Source organism: Apodemus sylvaticus, chromosome 16 (genome assembly GCF_947179515.1).
Source record: "Apodemus sylvaticus chromosome 16, mApoSyl1.1, whole genome shotgun sequence".
Classification (NCBI taxonomy): Eukaryota; Metazoa; Chordata; class Mammalia; order Rodentia; family Muridae; genus Apodemus; species Apodemus sylvaticus.
Genome location: NC_067487.1, coordinates 9,215,675 through 9,236,067, shown reverse-complemented (window position 1 = coordinate 9,236,067; position 20,393 = coordinate 9,215,675). Strand labels below are relative to the sequence as shown.

The 20,393-nt window shown below is 48.5% G+C and overlaps 1 protein-coding gene across 1 annotated transcript; it reads left to right on the top strand.

Moving 5' to 3' along the window:
• Positions 1 to 1,531: 1,531 nt before the first annotated feature.
• Positions 1,532 to 19,163, top strand: Cfap90 (cilia and flagella associated protein 90). Its single transcript, XM_052159390.1, has 3 exons — positions 1,532 to 1,786; positions 16,829 to 16,945; positions 18,984 to 19,163. The coding sequence occupies exons 1-3, from the start codon at positions 1,532 to 1,534 to the stop codon at positions 19,161 to 19,163; spliced, it is 552 nt and encodes a 183-aa protein (XP_052015350.1).
• The last annotated feature ends 1,230 nt before the right edge of the window (positions 19,164 to 20,393 follow it).

The following is a 20,393-nucleotide window of genomic DNA, read 5'->3' as shown; positions in this document are numbered from 1 at the left end:
CTCCAGGCAGTGTGTGTGGCCCTGACAGTTAAAGCTAACCAGAGATTGTGTCTAACTAAAGTTCTACCGGTCAAGTTTTTTGTTTACTACTAACAAAATGTTGCCAAATGAAATGTCATCTAGCAGAAGTATGTCTGAATGGCTGTGAAAGGGATTTCTATAATGAGATACTTTCAGTCTGGCTAGGCTATGGTTCTCACCATTTTTTGTGTCAACCCCTTCTACCTGTCCAAGTGTGTGTACTTCATCATCTATCCAAGGCTTACAAAGGCTCAGCTGACCTCTCCCTCCGTCTTCTGAAAGGCTGGGAGAGGTGAGAAAGGTAGATTACAGAGGGTATTTTATTTTATTTTGTTTTGTTTTACAGATGCTTTCTTTTTTTTTTTTCAAAGATTTATTTATATGAGTACACTGTTGCTGTCTTTGGACACACCAGAAGGCGGCTTCAGATCTCATTACGGATGGCTGTGAGCCACCATGTGGTTGCTGGGAATTGAACTCAGGACCTCTGGAAGAGCAGTCAGTGCTCTTAACTGCGGAGCCATCTCTCCAGTCCTTATTGATACTTTGATGGGGATGATAACACGAACAAGCATGCTCTTGTGACTTCTGTTCTGGGAGAAAGGCGATGGCTCTCATTTCTGTGCATCTCCAAGTTCCAGCGATATAGACGATCACCTCACTAAGTGGTTTCCAGGGAGACTAAAGCCCTTGAGACTTTTTTTTTTATAGTGGGAAAGTTCCTGGCTTCTTTCTTTCTTTCTTTCTTTCTTTCTTTCTTTCTTTCTTTCTTTCTTTCTTTCTTTCTTTCTTTCTTTCTTTCTTTTTCTTTCTTTCTTTCTTTCTTTCTTTCTTTCTTTCTTTCTTTCTTTCTTTCTTTCTTTCTTTCTTTCTTTCTTTCTTTCTTTCTTTCTTTTCTGACTCATGGTCTCCTCAGGCAATCTGCCAGGGGAGAATAAAGAGGGGAGCAGATCCCTGGAGCCGAGGAGGGGGCCTTAAATCCTATGAACTTGACTCCTGTGCCTTGCCCACATATGAAATGCAGCTACACAGGAGACACACATGTAGGGCCCATATTGTACCATTAGCCTTTCTGTTAAATGCAATATACACGAGGCCCTCATTTTTCTGTTGGATCGCGCTCTCCTGGACCTCCGTAGCCTTTCTCATCTTTGCCACCGGGTGATAAGCTCCCTATGACCCAGGGCTGTTTGTTTCGGGGCTGTACTGTCAGATCGTGACACATAGTAGCTTTCTGTCATCATCTGCAAAGCTAAAAAATGCCCTGAGACTTACAACAAATTGTGCTGGGAATCAGATGGTAGAGGGCTAGGTGTGGACCCTTAGGCGGGTCCTACCTGGCAAGCCACAGACAGCCCTGCTAGGTCTCAGGGCGTGGTGAAAAGAACTAGAAGGAGGCGTCAAGGAATGCCCCAACATTCGTCACTAAGCGGATGCTGAGACCAAGGCGCAGTTGCCAGGCAACGGCCGAGCGCAGACGCCTGGAGGGACGCAGAAGCCTCATAATCTGATGGAGGGACTGGCCAAGAAGGAGCAGCGGGCGATGGACCCCGGTGGCGGGAAGAAGGAGGGAAAGGTGGAGGTGGAAGCGGGAGAAGAAGAAGAAAAGAAGGAGGAGGATGAAGAAGACGAGGAGCAAATCACCGCTGAAACCCTGCGGGGCAAGCCCCGACCTCTGCCCATCTCAGCGATATCAGCTTTCAGTTACGTGCCGCCAAGGCACCAGGGCCCCAAGGAGCGCAGCTACTTCGGTCGCGAGGGCCAGGTGAGCAGGTCCAACAGAGAGAGGAGAGAGAGAGAGAGAGAGAGAGAGAGAGAGAGAGAGAGAGAGAGAGAGAGAGAGAGAGAGAGAGAGAGAGAGAGAGAGAGAGGACAACGGGAGGCGGGGACCGCACCATCAGGGAGGGGTCGAGGGAGGGGTCGAGGGAGGGGTCGAGGGCGGTCAGGAATGTGATGTGATGAGGGCGGGTCTTCAGGGCCCGGGAGAAGCCTGGGGGCGGGGCCACATTACTGGAGCTGTCCAGACTGTGATAGGGCAGGGCTTCAGGTGTGTCACACTACTAGAGGCATCAGCGGTTGTGCAGCTCTAGGATGAGGGTGTTGTCCAGGGCTAATTGCACTGAGCTGCAGAGTCCAGAGAAATTGTACGGGGTGCATAACTGTGGACAGCACGGAAGCCTCCTGGTTTACAGATGTAATTACTGGTCTTGGGGTTGGCTAGGGTTAAATACCGGAGTCTGGGTCAGGGCCCCATGTTTCTCCTTGTGAGGGTAATTTTATACATTGATACTAGCTAGGCAGGCATGGTTAGCAGACAAGAGAGAGGCCCTGGGCTGAGGTACAAGGACACCAAGAAAATGGCCGTCATGACCACGGGTGTAGACAGCTCAGGAAGTGAGGACGGGCAGATGTGATCCTGATGCCAGTGAAATGCGCCCTAAGAGTGGGAACCCGAGAGAGGTGTGCGCACAAAGGCGGCAGGCATCCGCAGCCATTCCCGGTGAGCTGGCCAGAGGTGCCCCTGGGAAGAGTGGAGACGCTACTATTCGTCCTGAGCGAGTACTGTCAGAACACCGGGTCCTGCTTTCTGCCCATGATATATGGGTGGGTCAGTGGAGTGCCAGGGCTGCTCTACCTACGGTGGCTCAGCTCCCTGGGGTCAGTCTGTACCAGGTCTGGGGTAGCAGGGGAAACCAGCGCTAGCCCCAGCTACAATGGCCGTAAGGTCCAGGGTGTGGGGAACATCCTGCCTCTAGATGACAGAAACAATAAGAACAGTGTCTTTGCTCGGGTTGCCGTTGCTGTGACGAAACACCACCACCAAAGCAAAGCTGGAACGGTGGTTATCTCACTCACACTCCTGTAGAACAGTTCATCATACAAAAGCAGAGGACAGAACTCAAGCAGGACAGGAACCTGCAGGCAGGAGCTGGTGCAGAGGCCATGGAGGGCTGCTTGCTGGCTTGCTCCCCAAGGCCTTGCTCAGCTTGCTTTGTTATAGAACCCAGGACCCCCAGCCCAGGGCAGCACCTCCCAGCATGGGCTGGGCCCTCATCCGTCAATCACTAATTAAGAAAACGACGTACGGCTTTCCTGCAGCCCAGTTTTATGGATGAACTGTATTAATTGAAGTTCTCTCCTCAAATGACTTCATCATGCAGAGCCGTGCCTACGTCTCCTGTAGGGGGCTCTCTTCCAGCCTCTCTATATTCTGTGTTCACTGGGAGATCAGCCAACCTCATCCCTCCCCAGGCTCATCGCAGGCCCACGTCACTGTTCCTAACTCACAGTGCACATACTCACAGACACACAGACACACACACAGAGACACAGAGACACAAACATAGACACACAGACACAGACACACAGAGATACACACACAAAGACATGCACACACTCACAGACACACGTAGACACACACAGTCAGCTCTTGGATTAGAAAGGCTATGCTTTAGGTACATTGTGAACCTATTCTGAAGTGGCTTCTTGGGTTAATTATGGAATTGAAGGCCCATGGGCATGGTTTTGTTTCAGTGGCTATTTATGAGCAAAACCTGTTCATATCGGTGTTTTATGCATATTCACATAGACAAACACCGTAGAAGGTTCTTTCTTGTACTAGTTAAAAATAAATTCTGTTTGAGTAAGGGCTGGAAAACTTTCTAACATGGAGACCAAGCTGTTCTCTGGGTCTCATGAGATAAACTGCGGTGTCAGAAGCTCTGATAAGGGGTAGGTAGCTCCAGGAAACTTTCCTTTATGCGAAGTGGAGTGCCTTTGATGAGAAGGAAATCAGCGATGAAATCCCAGCCACTATTAATAACTTCAGAACCCACTTATAAAACCCGATTTCCTTTAGAAGGTACTTTAGTTTTTCACACTAGCAGTTCAAAAACTAAGATATCAGCTTTTACACATACACAGACACACAAACACACAGTCATATACACACACAAAGACACACACACAGACACATACAGACATACACACACACACATAGAGACACACAGACATATTGACACATACATAGACACACATAGAGACACACAGACATACAGACAGCAAAAACTGAGATATCAGCTTTTACACACAGGCACATGAAAAGACATACAAACACACAGATACTCACAGGCACATACTCACAGACACACATAGACACAGAGACACAAACATAGACACATAGACACAGAGACACTAACATAGACGCACAGACACAGACACACAGAGATATACACACAAAGACATGCACACACTCATAGACACACACAGACATACCCACACAGAGAAACACACACACAGATATATAGACACACACACATAGAAACACACAGGCATATAGACACACATATAGATACACACAGATATACATAGACACACAGACACACACATAGATACACACTCACAGATACACATAGACACACAGATATATACATAGATACACACTCACAGATACAGACACACAGATGCATACATAGATACACACACACACTGCACACACAGACACACACAGACATACTCACACAGAAACACATACACTCACAGACAGATATATAGACACACAGACACACACACACATAGAGACACACAGGCATACACACACACACACATAGATACACACTCATGGATACACATAGACACACAGACACATAGATACACACAGACACACACAGACACACAAACACAGATATATACATAGATACACACACATACACATACATACACACACACAAAATTTAGTTAACTAGTGTGGCGTGAGATGCAGTACCAGTATAAACACAGCTAGCAATTGCTCTTTAGCTGTAGATCCTGATGATTAGTTTCTTTTCAGTTACTGCCCATCCCTTAAGGACCCAAGCCACCTCCCCTGTCAGAGATGAATGCGGAGGACCACAGTAAAGATGAGCACACAGCAACTGTCCCTGATCGATCTTCTGACACCCCCACCCCAGGGACCCCACCACAGCCATGCTTTGCAGGCTGCAAACTTATTTAAAACCCTGGTAATGTGACTGAATAGGATGACAAATTTCTCTTCTCAGGCTGCCTTCTAAAATGTGACCAGCTCAGCTCCGTACCGCTCCCTAGGGGGCTCTAGCAGCCCGCGTTCCCCTCAGCAGTCCGCTTCCCGAGGCTGCAGAGCAGCCTCAGTTCAATGGCGTTTTAAAATTACATTTTTTCTCCTTCTGTTGTGCACAGCATTTCTGCCCCCGAAATGGAAAAGCCGAGTCAGAGGAGAATGCCCTTTTATGAAGGGTTTGATTAAATCCCTCAAAGTATAACAGTGACATTAAAAAGAAATCGCCTAAGTGGCTTTAGAATGTTTTCCGGCGTGCTAGGGTGGATTGTAGAAAGCTGTTTTGAGGAAAGCTGGCCCTGCTCTGGCTTTGCTGGGATTAACCAGAATCCCTTCTGCATGTGCGGAATCGCAGACGTGGAGGCGAGGGCTGATGGGGTCCTTGTGTGCCGGAAGCTCTGCCTCCCTGCCTGCAGAATGTCCTCCGTCCAGGGCGGTAAGAACCTCCAGCGAGTGAGGGCTCGCGCAGTCTGTGCAGAGCTGCACAGCAGAGAGTCCTAAGGACCACAGCCAGGGTCCAGTACACCCTCAGCCCCTCACCTTAGACATCAGACATTCTTCATCACGTGTGCTTGGGCATTCTTAAGTGGCTGTGAAGAAAGATAAACCATTCTGTGGCCAGGCTCACTGTAGGGTCTAGGGGTCTTGTCTTGGCTGCTAGAGTGCAGAGCACCTTCCTGCAGCCTACCCTCCCCTCCCCTTTCTCCTTTTTCCTTTGTACCTCTTCCTAACTAGCCTACTAACATTTCCCTTGCTTATCTTACTGCTGCTCTTCCCCTAGTGAATTATCAGCTGCCCCCGGGGTAGGGTGGGGATTAATTTTTGTCTTGCTGTCTAGCTCTTCAGCAATCAAAACAGAGACTGGCATACCCTGGGTACTCCAGGACCGCCTGCTGCGTGGTAGGTCAAAGAGGGTGACTATACGGAACAGAAGGCCTAAGCCACCGTTTCAGAAAACGCGCTTGGTAAACCAGGGGTTTCTGTTTGGTGCATGTGTGGTCTAGTACGCTACCCATGAGGCGATCAGGGTTGATCCCACCTGCTTCTCACCTTGAGCTAGCGGCAAGCCTGCCCTCCAGTGACCTGTCCCCAGGACTGGCATGTCCTAGGATGTGCAGCAGAGCAAGACTGAGCCTCCCTTCAAAGCATGTGGAATCTTGTAGACGGAGGGCCCAGCTTCTCTCAGAACTCAGCCTTGAGGGAGGAGTGAGGAAGAGGAGACCAGAACGGAGAGTGTTCTTACCAGCAACACGCCCACAAACAGGCTTGGCATGTCTTTTGGCCACGTGCCTCTACATGCAATGACATGGGTCTGATTTTGTGTTTACACACAGAGGATCACACAAACGTGTATGTTTTGCAGTTTTCTCCTTGGTATGCATGCAGGGCATACATGTCTCTGTGTGTGTGCATGCATATGGAGACCGGAGGATGACCTTGGGTGTTGACAGGGTCTCTCACTGATGTGGAGATGGCCAAGGAAGCAAGAGTGGGTGGTCAGTGGCCTCCAAGGGTCTGCCTGTCTCTACCTCTCATCTCTGGAATGGTAACTGTGAGCCACTGTGCCCGGATTTTTTTTTTTTTTTAATGGCAGGGTCTGGGGTTCTGCTTATGTCTTCATGGCAACAAAGAGAGCCTCCTCCCTCTCCTCTTTCCTCTCCTTCCTTCCCTAAGTCCCTGTTCTCCTATATTTCCTTCCTTCCTTCCTTCCTTCCTTCCTTCCTTCCTTCCTTCCTTCCTTCCTTCCTTTCTTTCTTTCTTTCTTTCTTTCTTTCTTTCTTTCTTTCTTTCTTTCTTTCTTTCTTTCTTTCTTTCTTTCTTTCTCTTTCTCTCTCTTTCCCCTTCCTTCTCTCTCTTTTTTCCTTCGATGAGGCTGAAGACTCCGCCTTTGTTGTCTGCGTCATTTGCTTACATCCATTCACTTCTGCTAGAGCTCGAATGTGCTTTGTGATCTCTAAGAGCCCACACCCTGGAGCTTGGTCCCCAGGTGGCGGTGGGATAAGATGGCGGCACGGTTTCGAAGAGCCAGAGCCCATCAGGAGGTTCTTAGGTCACTGAAAGCACAGCCTTGAAGGGGTTGGGGAACTGCAAGTGTCTGCTTCCTGGCTCCAGATGTACCCACTTACCCTGTCATGTCTTCTGCTCCCACCCGTGCCCTGAGATGGTGCAGCCAAATGGCAGAGACTCCACAAGACCTAGGTGGATCACTGAGAATTTTAGTCCTCAAAAGTTCGAGCTAGGTAAACTTTTCTTTTTTTGATTTTCATTCTTTCCCTACCAAAAAAGTAAAAAAGCCCACAAAAATATACAAAAGACACTCAACAAACAAACAAAAATTATTTTCTTCATTACTCATTTATGCTGAGAACCTTGGAATCTTGTTAGGGAGATGAAAGTTGGTTTGATATATCACCTCATCAAACTGTAACATAAAACATGGGAGCACACACGACCACATGGGCCAGCTGAGCTGGGGAGAGCAGCCTACGGACCAACACCTGAAGCAGAAGTGGTGTAACTGCGAGTCTAGATTAGCCCTGGTCTACTTAGAGAGCTCCAGCCAGCTGGGCTACATTATAAATCTTGTCTCAGAAAGAAAGAAAAAGAAAGAAAGAAAAAGAAAGAAAGCAAGAGAGAGAGAGAGAGAGAGAGAGAGAGAGAGAGAGAGAGAGAGAGAGAGGGACTCCCTTAGATGAGTCTTAAAAGAATTAGGTTTGTCTCTTCCGTATGAGTCATATCAATTTTTTGCTTTAATGTAAGGTGATACGCTTGAAGGCAAAGCATGCCTGTTTAAAAGGGAGAAGCCAGTGTAGCATCAGCGACATGTCAGCCATGTTATCCCACCGCTGCCTGGGGACCAAGCTCCAGGATGTGGGCCCTTAGAGATCACAAGGCACATTTGAGCTCTGGCAGAAGTGAATGGATATAAGCAAATGACACAGACAACAAAGGCAGAGTCTTCAGCCTCATCAGCGAGGTGGGTCTGAGAACTAAGGCGGGATGTGCAGAGTCCACATGTTCCTTCAGTGGGAGGCAGAAGTGAGTCCATTGAGAGGAATTCTGCTGACTTCAGCTCAAGAGTAAAACGTTCTTAGATTATTTGAGAAGTTGTAAAAATCATCAAAGCTTATGACCCCATTGTGCTAGGAGAAGGAACAGGATCTTGTCCGCAGGCAAGCCGTGGAGAACAGTTAAGCTCAGTCCCTCAAAGGTTCTGATTCCTGTTCTTGACAAGCTGCAGCCCTCTAGACTACAGTCTCGAATACTGATAACATTGTTTTAGCTCAGCATCCTGGCCTGACTCCCAGGAGATGCTCTGGGCCTATCACAACTCAAACAAGGCCCTTACGGAATCAATGACCTTGGAGATTTACAGTTTTGAGAGTAGGTCCTATGCTTGTGGGCAAGTAGCTTTGAAGAAAGGAGTAGCAGCCACTGACAAGTAATTTCTGCTTTAGTCAGGATGGGTTAGGAAGTGCCTGAGCAGCACAGAGGCTTAGCCAGTATCACAGCAGAGTTTGCTCTTACTAACTCACAGGACTTGTTTTTAGCATCATGTCTGAACTCTACGCCCGGTTGGCTGCCCTCATCTGGCAGCAGTGAGAATATATTTTTAATTTAAATTTCATTTGTATGTGTTTTTATTTGTTTATGCTTTGTTTGTATGCATGTCTGTGGGTGCCTGGTGCACACAGAGGCCAGAAGAGGGTATCGTATCCCCTGGGGCTAGATTATAGGTGGGTGCCAGCCAACTTACTGTGGCTCTTTAAAAAAAAAAAAATATATATATATATATGTAATGAGGGTTATTTATATTTTTATTTGAAAAGAACATGGATTTTATTATATATTGTCTGATAATTATGCATATGAATATGACACATTTGACGGCATATTCTCCTCCCCTCCCAACTTGCAGCCTTTCTTGGACTCATCTCCCTCCTCTCTCCTCCTTTCTCCTCCTCCTCATCTCCGCCTCATCTGTCCCCTTTCCCTCATCCCTCTCGCTCCTCCCACCTATCTTCCTCACCCTCCTCCTGATCCCCACCCTTGTTCTCTTCTGTCTCCCCCTCCCCTTAATCTTCTCTTCCTCTTCTTGTCTTCCTCTTCTGTATCCTTCTCCTCCCTCTACCTCTCCACCTCTTTCTCTTCCTACACCACTACATTCTCCTCTCCCTCCTTCTCCTTCACCATCTCCCCCATCTACTCCTTCACCACCTCTTCATCTCCTTTTCCTCCTCCTCTTCACGACTCACGTGCGTCAAATGAATCAAGTCATATGCACACTGGTGTTGGGAGCATTGGGCCGAATTCCTGTAGTCCAACTCTGAAGAAAGCTGACTCACTCTCCCTCAGCAGCAGGTGATGGCCTGCTGGAGTCCTGTCAGTCAGGGATGGGATCACATAGACTCTTTTCCAGTGCATGCTGGAGGATTGACTGGCTTATTCTTGTTCAGGCCTGGTTTCTCTCTCAGTGGTTCCACGGTTTCCAGAGCCTGGCAGTCTCCAGGATGTTGGCGTCATTAATCGAATCCCCTGAATTCTCCATACACAGAGATTGAGCTTGCACACCTAGAGATGGCATGCCTTGGCGCCTTCCTAGCAAAACTACTATAGGAAAATAGAGAACTGACTCATTTGTTCTCAAATAGAACAAATTTTTGGTGTTTGGTGAGCATATAGCAACATTCTCATTGCAATTAAATAAAAAAAAAAAAACATGTGGAATAGGACTTCAATGACAGCATTTGGGAGGCAAAGGCAGGTGGATCTCTGAGTTCTAGGCCAGCCTAGTCTACAGAGTGAGTTCCAGGACAGCCAGGGCTACACAGAGAAACCCTGAAACTCCACCTTGAAAAAAAACAAACAGAAAAAGAAATCACACACAAGCAGCCTTAACTAAATTGAGTGGGATATACACACACACACACACACACACACACCCAGCAAGAGGTTCATCTTGTTCAAGTGAGGGAGGAAGATGAGAGAGGGTAACAGGTGAATATGATCTCAGTACATTGTCATATACATGTATACAAAGGGATGTCTCAAATTGTCCAAAAGATTATGAAAAATGCACATCTCGATTTTGTTTCTTTCCACAAAATTTAAGCGATTCAATCCAATAATGAAGAACATGCTTATATTTAATGTCATATGAAAAGGAGAAAGGAAAGGACTTAGGTCTCAGTTTATTCTAAACCTCACACTCATTGTTTGTGTGCAAGTGCACCTTCTGGAAAGAAGAAGGCTTGTGGGTGGGGGAAGGTGCAGGATGTAATAAAACCCTACAATCTCAGGGTGGAGGGTGGGCCTTGCAGACCATAGGCAGATGCCTCCCTCAGCTACCCACTTGGATCAGTCAGGACAAGGCCAGTTTTGCTGCAGCAAGGGAACATCCCCACAGAGCTCAGCAACTTGATTTCTCATGCAAAAGGTCCAGTGGGCTGGGCAGTGTGCCCTTGCACAGTTAAGTCACTCGGCAGCTGCCTTGGGCTGCTCCCACGCCATGCAACCTGGCTCTGGGTGCTGGCCGGCTCTTCCATACTTCTAGCCGAGGCGTCATGTGTCACTTCAGATCACAGACCATTGGGGACAAGTGGTTGTGTGTCTTCACTAAAGGAGCAGGAGCAGGAGGAGCAGGAGGAGGAGCAGGAGGAGGAGGAGGAGGAGCAGGAGGAGGAGGGGCAGGAGGAGCAGGAGGAGGAGGAGGAGCAGGAGGAGCAGGAGGAGGAGGAGGAGCAGGAGGAGGAGGGGCAGGAGGAGCAGGAGAAGCAGGAGGAGGAGGAGGAGCAGGAGGAGGAGGAGGGACAGGAGGAGCAGGAGGAGTAGGAGTAGGAGGGGCAGGAGGAAGAGCAGGAGGAGCAGGAGGAGGAGGAGCAGGAGGAGGAGGAGCAGAAGGAGGGACAGGAGGAGCAGAAGGAGGGGCAGGAGGAGCAGAAGGAGGGGCAGGAGGAGCAGGAGGAGCAGGAGGAGGAGGGGCAGGAGGAGGAGCAGGAGGAATAGGAGGAGGAGGGGCAGGAGGAGGAGCAGGAGGAGCAGGAGGAGGAGGCACAGGAGGAGGGGCAGGAGGAGGAGGAGGAGCAGGAGGAGGGGCGGGAGGAACAGGAGGAGGAGGGGCAGGAGGAGCAGGAGGAGGAGGGGCAGGAGGAGGAGCAGGGGGAGTAGGAGGAGGAGGGGCAGGAGGAGGAGCAGGAGGAGTAGTAGGAGGAGGGGCAGGAGGAGGAGCAGGAGGAGTAGGAGGAGGGGCAGGAGGAGGAACAGGAGGAGAAGGGGCAGGAAGAGGGGCAGGAGGAGGGAGGGGCAGGAGGAGGGGCAGGAGGAGCAGGAGGAGGGGCAGGAGGAGGAGGAGCAGGAGGAGGGGCGGGAGGAACAGGAGGAGGAGGGGCAGGAGGAGGGGCAGGAGGAGCAGGAGGAGCAGGAGGAGGAGGGGCAAAAGGAGGGGCAGGAGGGGCAGCAGGAGGAGGGGCAGGAGGAGGGAGGGGCAGGAGGAGGGGCAGGAGGGGCAGCAGGAGGAGGGGCAGGAGGAGGGAGGGGCAGGAGGAGGAGGAGCAGGAACAAGAGTAGAAGGAGGAGCAGGAGCAGGAGCAGCAGAAGGAGGTGGAGGAGCAGCAGGAGGAGCAGGAGCAAGGGCAGTCCCTTGCGTCATCAGGAGTAGAGTATAACCGTGTGCTGGTGGTGCTGTCCAGCCAGCAAACTCACTTTACCAGAGGAGTGCGCTCCTTAGGCCTCTGGCCCTGCTTAGCCCGGCAGCCTCTGATTTAACCCTATTTTGGCTTCCCAGTCGTTCCAACCATGGCTGCTTTTACAGAGTGTGTTGGGCATCAGTACAGCACAAAGTGGCCCCGGCTTAGTGTCTTGGAGCAATGGGAACTCAGCTTTCAGAGTCCCGGAGAGCAGAGGCTTGGTCCCTTTTGTGGGCTCAGAGGGAAACATCTTTGTTTCTCTTGATAGCCATCTTCCTGCCCTGTTCGGACTGTCTTTCCTGAAATATGTCTCTGTGCTTCAAATGCCCGTCCGTGAGAACACCAGTCACATTGCTTGGTGCTGTCTTATGCTAGTGTGACGTCACCTTACTAAGTACATCTTCAGCAACCCCGCTTCGGAGCAGGGTGGCCTTCTGTAGTCTTCTCCTGGAAGCCAGCCCACCCTGCAGCGCCAGAGAGGCTGCTCTGCAGAGTTGTAGCTGTGGGGGGGGGGGTAGCTGTGTGACTGCCAGGGATGCCAAGGCACGCCCACAAGCTCAGCGCTCACAAGGTCTTCCAATGTCCACACGATTACGTGGTCTTCAATGTCCATGAGCTTCGCAGCCCTTCTTTTAGGCCGCTGCACTTTCCCATGCTCCACCTAGTTATTTGTAATATTTTAGCATTCTATTATATTTTGTGTGTTTTTGTTCACATGCTCACTCCGACCGTAATCTCACGTAGAGTGAGATCTCTCCATTTCTGTCCCGGAGCCTAAAATGACCCCTTACTGTTATTTATAGCTCATTTTCCATCACTATAATGAAATACCCAAGGCTGTGTGTCTTATAAAGAAAATATTTGTTTAGGTCACAGTTCTCGAGTTTCTCGAAACCATGGGTACTAATGGTCTCACTGGCTGAGCATCCTGGGGCCTCAGGGCACACTGACAGGCCGGGAGCGTGCACACATGTGCTCTGTGCAGTGGTGCACGGCCTGCTAGAGGCTGGGACTATCCACACACGTTTTTCTTTGGACTCTGCTTCACTCAGCATAGAAGCCACCAGACTGCCCTGATAACCCCACCTCAAGTCAACCATCTTGGAAGGTACCACCTCTTACAATATATTCAGATCAAGTGCAGCCCTCTTAATACCTAACAGTGGATATCAAATTTCCGCAGCTGAATTAATCCCCAATTAATCTTCTGTTCCAGAAGGAACAGACCCCGTGAAACTTGGGAGTGGAAGACAGGCACCGTTGGGCAGATGACACCCGCACTCAGCTGGCTAGGGACTACTCAGTATCGGGAGTTGGGAAGCACAGGAGGTGACCTGAGCCAGGCAGGACATCAGACGCCACGTGTGGCGCACAGCGTCACCACGGTTGAGCAATGCTCAAAATGCAAGCAGGCAGAGGTCACAAGCTATGCTTATTTATTTATTTATTTATTTATTTTTAGCTAAATCCTAGGGAGAGACAGGCGAATCTGAGAGATTTTAATTGTGCTGCACCAAGTCTGTGTTGTGATAGCATCTCAGTCCCGATTGTTTTTTATTAAAATCATCTTGCTTCGAGCCACAAAGGAATACAAGCACAAAAGATGAAGGCTCAGTAATGGAAGACACATTTGGGCTCCGCTCAGACACCGGACACGGATAGTGGTTTGCTCTGTGAGGCTGCCCGGTTGCTAGTAATTTTTTCCTTTTTAGTCTTTTTCTTCAGTGGTAGAAGAATTCATTGTTTCCCTTCTGGAACATTTCTGAATATGCACCACACATGCGGCACGGTTGGGTGGGGTGGGGTGGACGGGCAGGATGGGGGTGGGTCGCCTGGGCTCTCATTAGCCCTGTGCCCAGAAGCAGTGAACTTCCTAATCCAGATCAAGATGGCCCAGGAGCTCGCAACACCCTGGGATTGGGAGGCAGCACGAATTCTTAGCTGCTCCTGCTTACAGAGTTTTAGGAGACCTCGTTAGAATGAAAAGCAATAGACTGTTTTTTTCCTTTTTCCGGGGAAGTTGCGGATTGCAATAGGTTTCTGTGGTGTGTGGAGCATTTGTAACAAGTTCCCTTTCTTCTTGAATCTGTTCTTCTGTCTTTGGGTCTTATTCTCGGACAAGCTCCGCCCCCTAGCAGGACCCACTCCACCCTGGAGGGTTGGCCTGGCTGAATGCACGCTCGCAAGAATCACAGCAAAGGGAGACCCTGGCAAAGTTTCCTGTCTGTCGGTGCTTCCCCTCTTCCGGTGCAGGTCCCCTTACCTGAGCAGGCTACACATCCGGTGGAGCACTGTTGGGCGTGGGAGGGGGAACACTGTCCACGCTCTACTTTTGCATACGGTCCTCAGCGGGCAGAAGAGAACGACTTGATCACAAGGGTTCATCCTTCATGCTGTCAGCTGCTCCTCCTACCCTACAGACAGCACAGAGATGGCCAGGAAGGGAGGGCTTCCAGATAGGCAACAGAAAACAGATCAGACCATACGCCTAACTACCATCCGATTGCTTAAGAGACGACTCAGCAGTTAAAAGTGCTTGCTGTTCTTTCAGGGGGCCTGAATTCAGTTCCCACCACCCACATCAGGCGGCTCACAGGCGCCTCCATCTGTCCATCACTCCATCTCCACGAGATCCGATGCCCTCTACTGGCCTACAGACAGCACGGCACTCCGCTACCTTTCCTTCAAGTATTCATTCACTCACATGGAAGTACACACGTACACACTACAGGGGGCTTTCAGGTTAGCGCTGTCTTGCTCCCAGTCTCTCCTCAGCTCCGCCAATAGCTGTAAGCCTCAAAAGGCCTGGATCTTTATATCCTCCCTTGAAGAGGGATGGAGTCACCATTGCTGCAGAGTGGTTGTCATGCTAGAACTTCCTCTGTGCTACCCAGCGGTTTCTGTTTCTCCCAGAAAGCACTGGTGTGCCTGCACGGGCAGGCAGCCCACGAGCTTCTGCAGCAGCAGATCTGCACTGAGTATTCAAGGCTGAGATTTCTTTGTCATGACTTAAAATGGGATTTTAAAGAAACTTAGATTTATTTGATAAGCAAATGCCTACTTTTATAGAGTCAAAGTGATTGATGTTTTCTTTGTGACGTTTTCCTTACTGCGTTTATGCGTGGGAGGTCCTTCGGGGCTTTCTTTTGCTCTTATTTTCCTAATTCCTCTAGAATTTACTTTTGTCTACACTGTGATGTGAAGAGACAAGGAACTAGTCTGTTTTACAGCACCGAATGCTGAATTTAATCAATCCTCCACGGAGTTAGTGTTTCTCACACCCCTGTCTAGATCATGTGTTACCTGATCAGGAGACACCAACACTCAGGGCAGGTGGTGCAAACACACTAATGACAGTTGTGATGCAGAGAGAGAAGCCACAGTCTCTGGTGACTGACCGGAAACGGCTGAATTTAGTGAAGCTAGGATTCTGTCAGTGGGGGAAAAGTTCCCTGCGTATCTGGTAGAACTCTTACAAATCCTGGAACTGCGACTAAGACACCATGTTGTCTCCTTCACTGGATGGTCGATACATCAGGTGTTACCAGGTGTGAGCTGTCTCCCGAAGTCTACCCGGTGATCAGCCCATGAATGGCCTCACTGCTGGATGCTGCAATGCTAGCCATGACTGTCACTGCCAGAAATGCTGAGTTCCTGTGATCTGTAAACAGGGTCACTTGTGGTTTCCAGACCACTCAACATAGGTGTGCATCTGTCCTTGCCACATGTCAGCTTCCTTGTCTCTATCCCACAGAGGAAGTCATTCTAGTATCATGATTAGGAAAAACAAACAAATAAACAAACAAAAACACCCAAACCAACCACCCCAGCACATGTGAGACAGCTGGTGGTCAGTTCCAGTCCCACAGATAAACCAAGTCTGGTTTCATTGCAGACAGAATGGGGACATCTAGAGCAACAAACACAAGTTTGATGTGTAAGATGACCACCTAACCCACGGAGTACTTAGCACTGGGCACCGCACAAGCAGATCGGCTAAGACAAAGTTGAGGAAGAGATGCAGAGATCTATAGAACATAGTTATATTAACAGGTCATCTTCTAGAATACCTAAGCTGTGTGTATGTACATCTATGTATAAATACTCGCTTATGTTGCTTGTGTAGACATATTACACATACTCATGGATATCAGTTTCAAAGTTCTATAGCTGTACATTGGGTTTAAGAGAAATATTTTTGTCTCTCAAGAGGTAGGTTTGCATATAGGCAATTTGACCACTGGCCGGCATCTTGAAGGGTGACTCATGCTTGGTTGTATTGTTGTAGCATTCTGTTACTGCCAAGTTTTCAGAGCAGAGCAAGACTATAATATTAGACACTTTGAGACCAGGTCTTGAGGGTGGTGCCCTCACAAACAGGCTTTGTGCCTCCAAAGAGACTCGCGTGAGCCTCCGCGGTCTTTCTCCCTTGTGATGGCGCAGTAAGACAGTGCCATGGATGAAGCTGAAAACAGCTCTCCGCAGGCGCTGACTCTGTCCACCTCTTGATCTCGGATGTCCAGCCTCTAAACTGAGAAACGTATTTTGTTTATGAACTTTTTTTAAATTTTTTTTTTTTTTTGAGACAGGGTTTCTCTGTGTAGCCCTGGCTGTCCTGGAACTCACTCTGTAGACCAGGCTGGTCTTGAACTCAGAAATCCGCCTGCCTCTGCCTCCCAAGTGCTAGGATTAAAGGCATGCGCCACCACTGCTGGCATTTATGAACTTCTTGGTCCATACTATTTCCTCATGGCAACTTGAGCCATGGCTGAGGTTTGAACTCCTACAGCAGTGCCGGAGGGGACAGGCTTGGAGGAACACCAGAGAGCGGAAAAGAGGCGCTGTTGAGCATCTGTGGTCTGCGTTTGCGGGTGGGGTCCGAGCTCACAGCTGGGTCTGCCAAGCGGGGTGTCCCTCCTCAGTGCCTACTCACATGAAGGAATCTCTGCACTCTCAAGTGCCCACTGCAGTCTTGTTTTCGGTGCTGTTTCAGATACCAGTGCCTCGTCCTTCAAACACAGCTGTGACTGTCTCTGTTTATTCCCAGACAGGGGTTGTCTCCCTCTATGACTGCGTTTTTAAGAGGAGACTAGATTATAACCAGAAATTACATCGAGATGACAGAGAACATGCAAAGAACCTGGGGCTTCATTTTAATAAAGAGGTGAGATATGATAATGATGCTAACAGACCGTCACAACTATGTGAATGTGAACATACCCAGGCATACATATATATATACACAGACAGTGTGAGTATATGTGTACAAATACATACTTACATATATGCATATGCAAATATATGTGTGTTATATAGGTTACACATGTATTATGTATGTTCATGTGCATACATGTGTATATATTGAATGTGTAAATATATATATCTGTGTGTGCCTCATTACACATTTTTAAATCTTTGTATACACATATACACACATACAGGGTGAATATAAGTGCACAAATGCATATACATAGATATTGGTAACACACAAGTATTATGTATTTCCATGCACATACATGTGTATATATTGAATGTGTAAATATATATGTGTGTGTGCCTCATCACACATTTAAAAATCTTTATCTGTATGAAATGCAAGAACATGCAGATATCTATGCACATATATACATGTATTTCATATATGTACATGTATGAACACAGGCTTGTATATGTTTATATTTGCATGCATATACATGTGCTGATGCATGTATATGTGACCACACAAAAACATTTGACTGTGTTCTGACGCTTTATGTAGCTTTATTTATGTGACTGGCATCTGTTTTATTGTGCTGAGAAGTTGAGATGCTTCTGTTCTGTGACTCCATTTTTGCATTAGTTTTTCTGATTTGTTCTAAGGAATCGGACAATTTAAGGAGAGTGAGATTAGGAAGCTCTTTTCAACAGACAGGAGTCTTGCTTGCTTGCCCACTGAGCCCTGGCTACAACAGCTTTTCTAGGGACACTAGTCTTTCTTTTCCCCAAGTCTAGTTCTCAAGTTCTCACCATATGTGGTACAGTTCTGTTTTGATCTCCCCAGTGTTTCTTAAAGAAGGTGGCTGACAGTAGTGTTAGTTCTGTCAGGGACCCAGTGAGTAGATGGGTGCTGGGGGTGCTTTCTATCCTGGACTAAACTGGGGTTCTTCCTGGTCTGTGTTAGACATTTCTACCCTTTGACCTGCCCCTCAGTCCACACTGAGAATGGTAGTCTTTTTAAAGGTCGGGGGCTGGGAACGCAGAGACTATTAGACAAAGCATTGCATGGAGATTATAACACAAAAGCTTCTAGCGGGGTTTCTGTCGAACCACTGGCTTTTCCCCCTGTGACTGTAATTAAGCTCTCCAAGGTTGGAGATTTGGTACAGTGGCTGAGTGCTTGCTTTGCGTGTGAGTGAAGCCGCTCGCTCCCGCCATCTTGCCACTCTGAGCACTCTTGAGTTGGAGTTAAGGGATAAAGGCACAGGATATCACTGATTTCACCGTCATGGAATTTTTGAATTTGCTTGTGCTGGTGCATTCTGCAGTGGCACTGAAATTCTTGTTTTCTGATGAGCAGAAGGTGGCTCTGGTGACACCTTGTTTGATGTTCTCCTCTCTCCTCTGGAGGGAGCATAAAGGAACTAAGGAGCAAGCCTGTCCTTGTAGAGCTGACATTCTGACAAAGAGAGAAGAGTAAGAGGCAAGAGACAAGGAAACAACCTGGTTTCGTGTTGACGGACAACATGCACAGAGAGCTCTTTAAAGTACAGAGCTAGTGAAAGGGATGAGGCGGTTCTGGGGAGAAGGGTCGGGAAAGACTTCCTGTACCCTCCCGGAGCTTGAGGGACTGGAGCTCTGTCAGTGCCGTGGACAAGCAGGGTGAGTGGGGTGAACAAACTCTTGAAGCTCCAGACTGCTGTTCTATATGCAGAGGTGAAGAGAGGCTGGCAGAGGGCAGGGGAGGGGAAAGGAAGGGGAGGGACAGGACCTGAAGTCAGACCACAAGTAGTATCTGGTTCTGCATCTTACATCTCCTCCGGATAGCAGGGTAGTAGAGGGTCGTGCGCAGAGGGACTGCAGTCTGGCTTTGCCAGCACAGGTATGCTAGCATCACTGAGACGCGGCCTGGGTGAGGCATCTGAAGGACGGGATGCTGTACTGATGCATTGTGGGTAGAAAGGCTTCTGTGCTCCCGATGGTCTCTGCGAATTTCATCTTCGCAGGAACAGGAAAGGACTGTGCCAGTGCTGATGTCCTCTGTCTATGGGAAACGCATCAATCAGCCCGTTGAGCCGCTAAACAGAGACTATATCCGTGTGAACCACGTGAAGACCGACTTCTACAGGAAGAACGACATTGCCAGCATCAAGGGGCCCGGCTTTGGGCACATCACTCCAGCCTGAAGCAGTTGTGTGGTTTGTAGGGCACTCTGAGGTACCCTATCAGCAAGTGAGGTCGTGTATGAACCCATTTGCCTTTCATGTCATGGTCCTGGCTCGGCGTCTGGACAAACTTGTGTTGAAAGTTTTAGTGTAAGGATGTTCACTGGACTTATTTAAAATGACACTGACTGATTCATTCTGAGACTCTGATTAAAAGACGAGCTTGCGTCCTGTTGGTAGCAGCTGTGTTTGTTTTGTGCGCTGGCATCTTTTCCTTTGCAAGGACAGGGGCATCCTGCCGGTCCTTCTCTGTCACTTAGGGAAACCCCTGCCCACGATGCAAACAACCCTTTTCTGTTTCTCTGAGAGGAACAAAAATGGCCCTAGACGTGACTGAACTCTAGACAGGACATGTTGTTTTCTCGAGGCCACAGATAAACTGAATTTTGCACAATGGAGCATAAAAGCTCCCGTCCATCCATCCGTCCTGCCAGCCCTCCAGGGAGAAGCCGTTGCAGGCGCAGGGCGCAGGCTAGACTCTGCGAAAAGTCGGCCTGCTGCATTTTCTTTCTGTGATCCGATGTTTTATCTTCTTTAGGGGAAATTTCCAAACTTTGACAAGTTTTCATGCTAATCAGAATACTGCCAGAGCACAGCTGTGCGCATGGTTCACAGTCCCCAGCACTGAAGCTCTTCTTACCCTCGTTATTCTTCACACTGAGGTCTGAACCCAGCTTTGCACACTGTGCCACTGGGGTCCACATGGCCTTCCCTTTGGACAGCGGTTTCCTCTTCTGGAAGCAGCTGATTTTTTTATTTTTATTTATTTTTATTTTATTTTATTTTTTTGCTTTTTCGAGACAGGGTTTCTCTGTATAGCCCTGGCTGTCCTGGAACTTACTCAGTAGACCAGGCTGGCCTCGATCTCAGAAATCCACCTGCCTCTGCCTCCCAGAGTGCTGGGATTAAAGGCTCGCACCACTACCACCCGGCTGAAGTAGCTAATTTTAACCTAGGTTAGAAGTATTTATTTCACAAGAGTATCTGGCACACACTCAAGAACTAAGATATATTTTTAATGAATGTATCTTTTGGAAGAAGGCATCTCTCATCTACTGTGATTGAATTTCCCAGAGCCGAGCATTTAATGGGCAGGTGATGTAATTGATTTTGGTGCTCAACCACCGGTTTTATTGTTTTGAATCTACAAGGCTGTTTCTCTAAGGACACATGGCTCAGAATTGCTGTCCG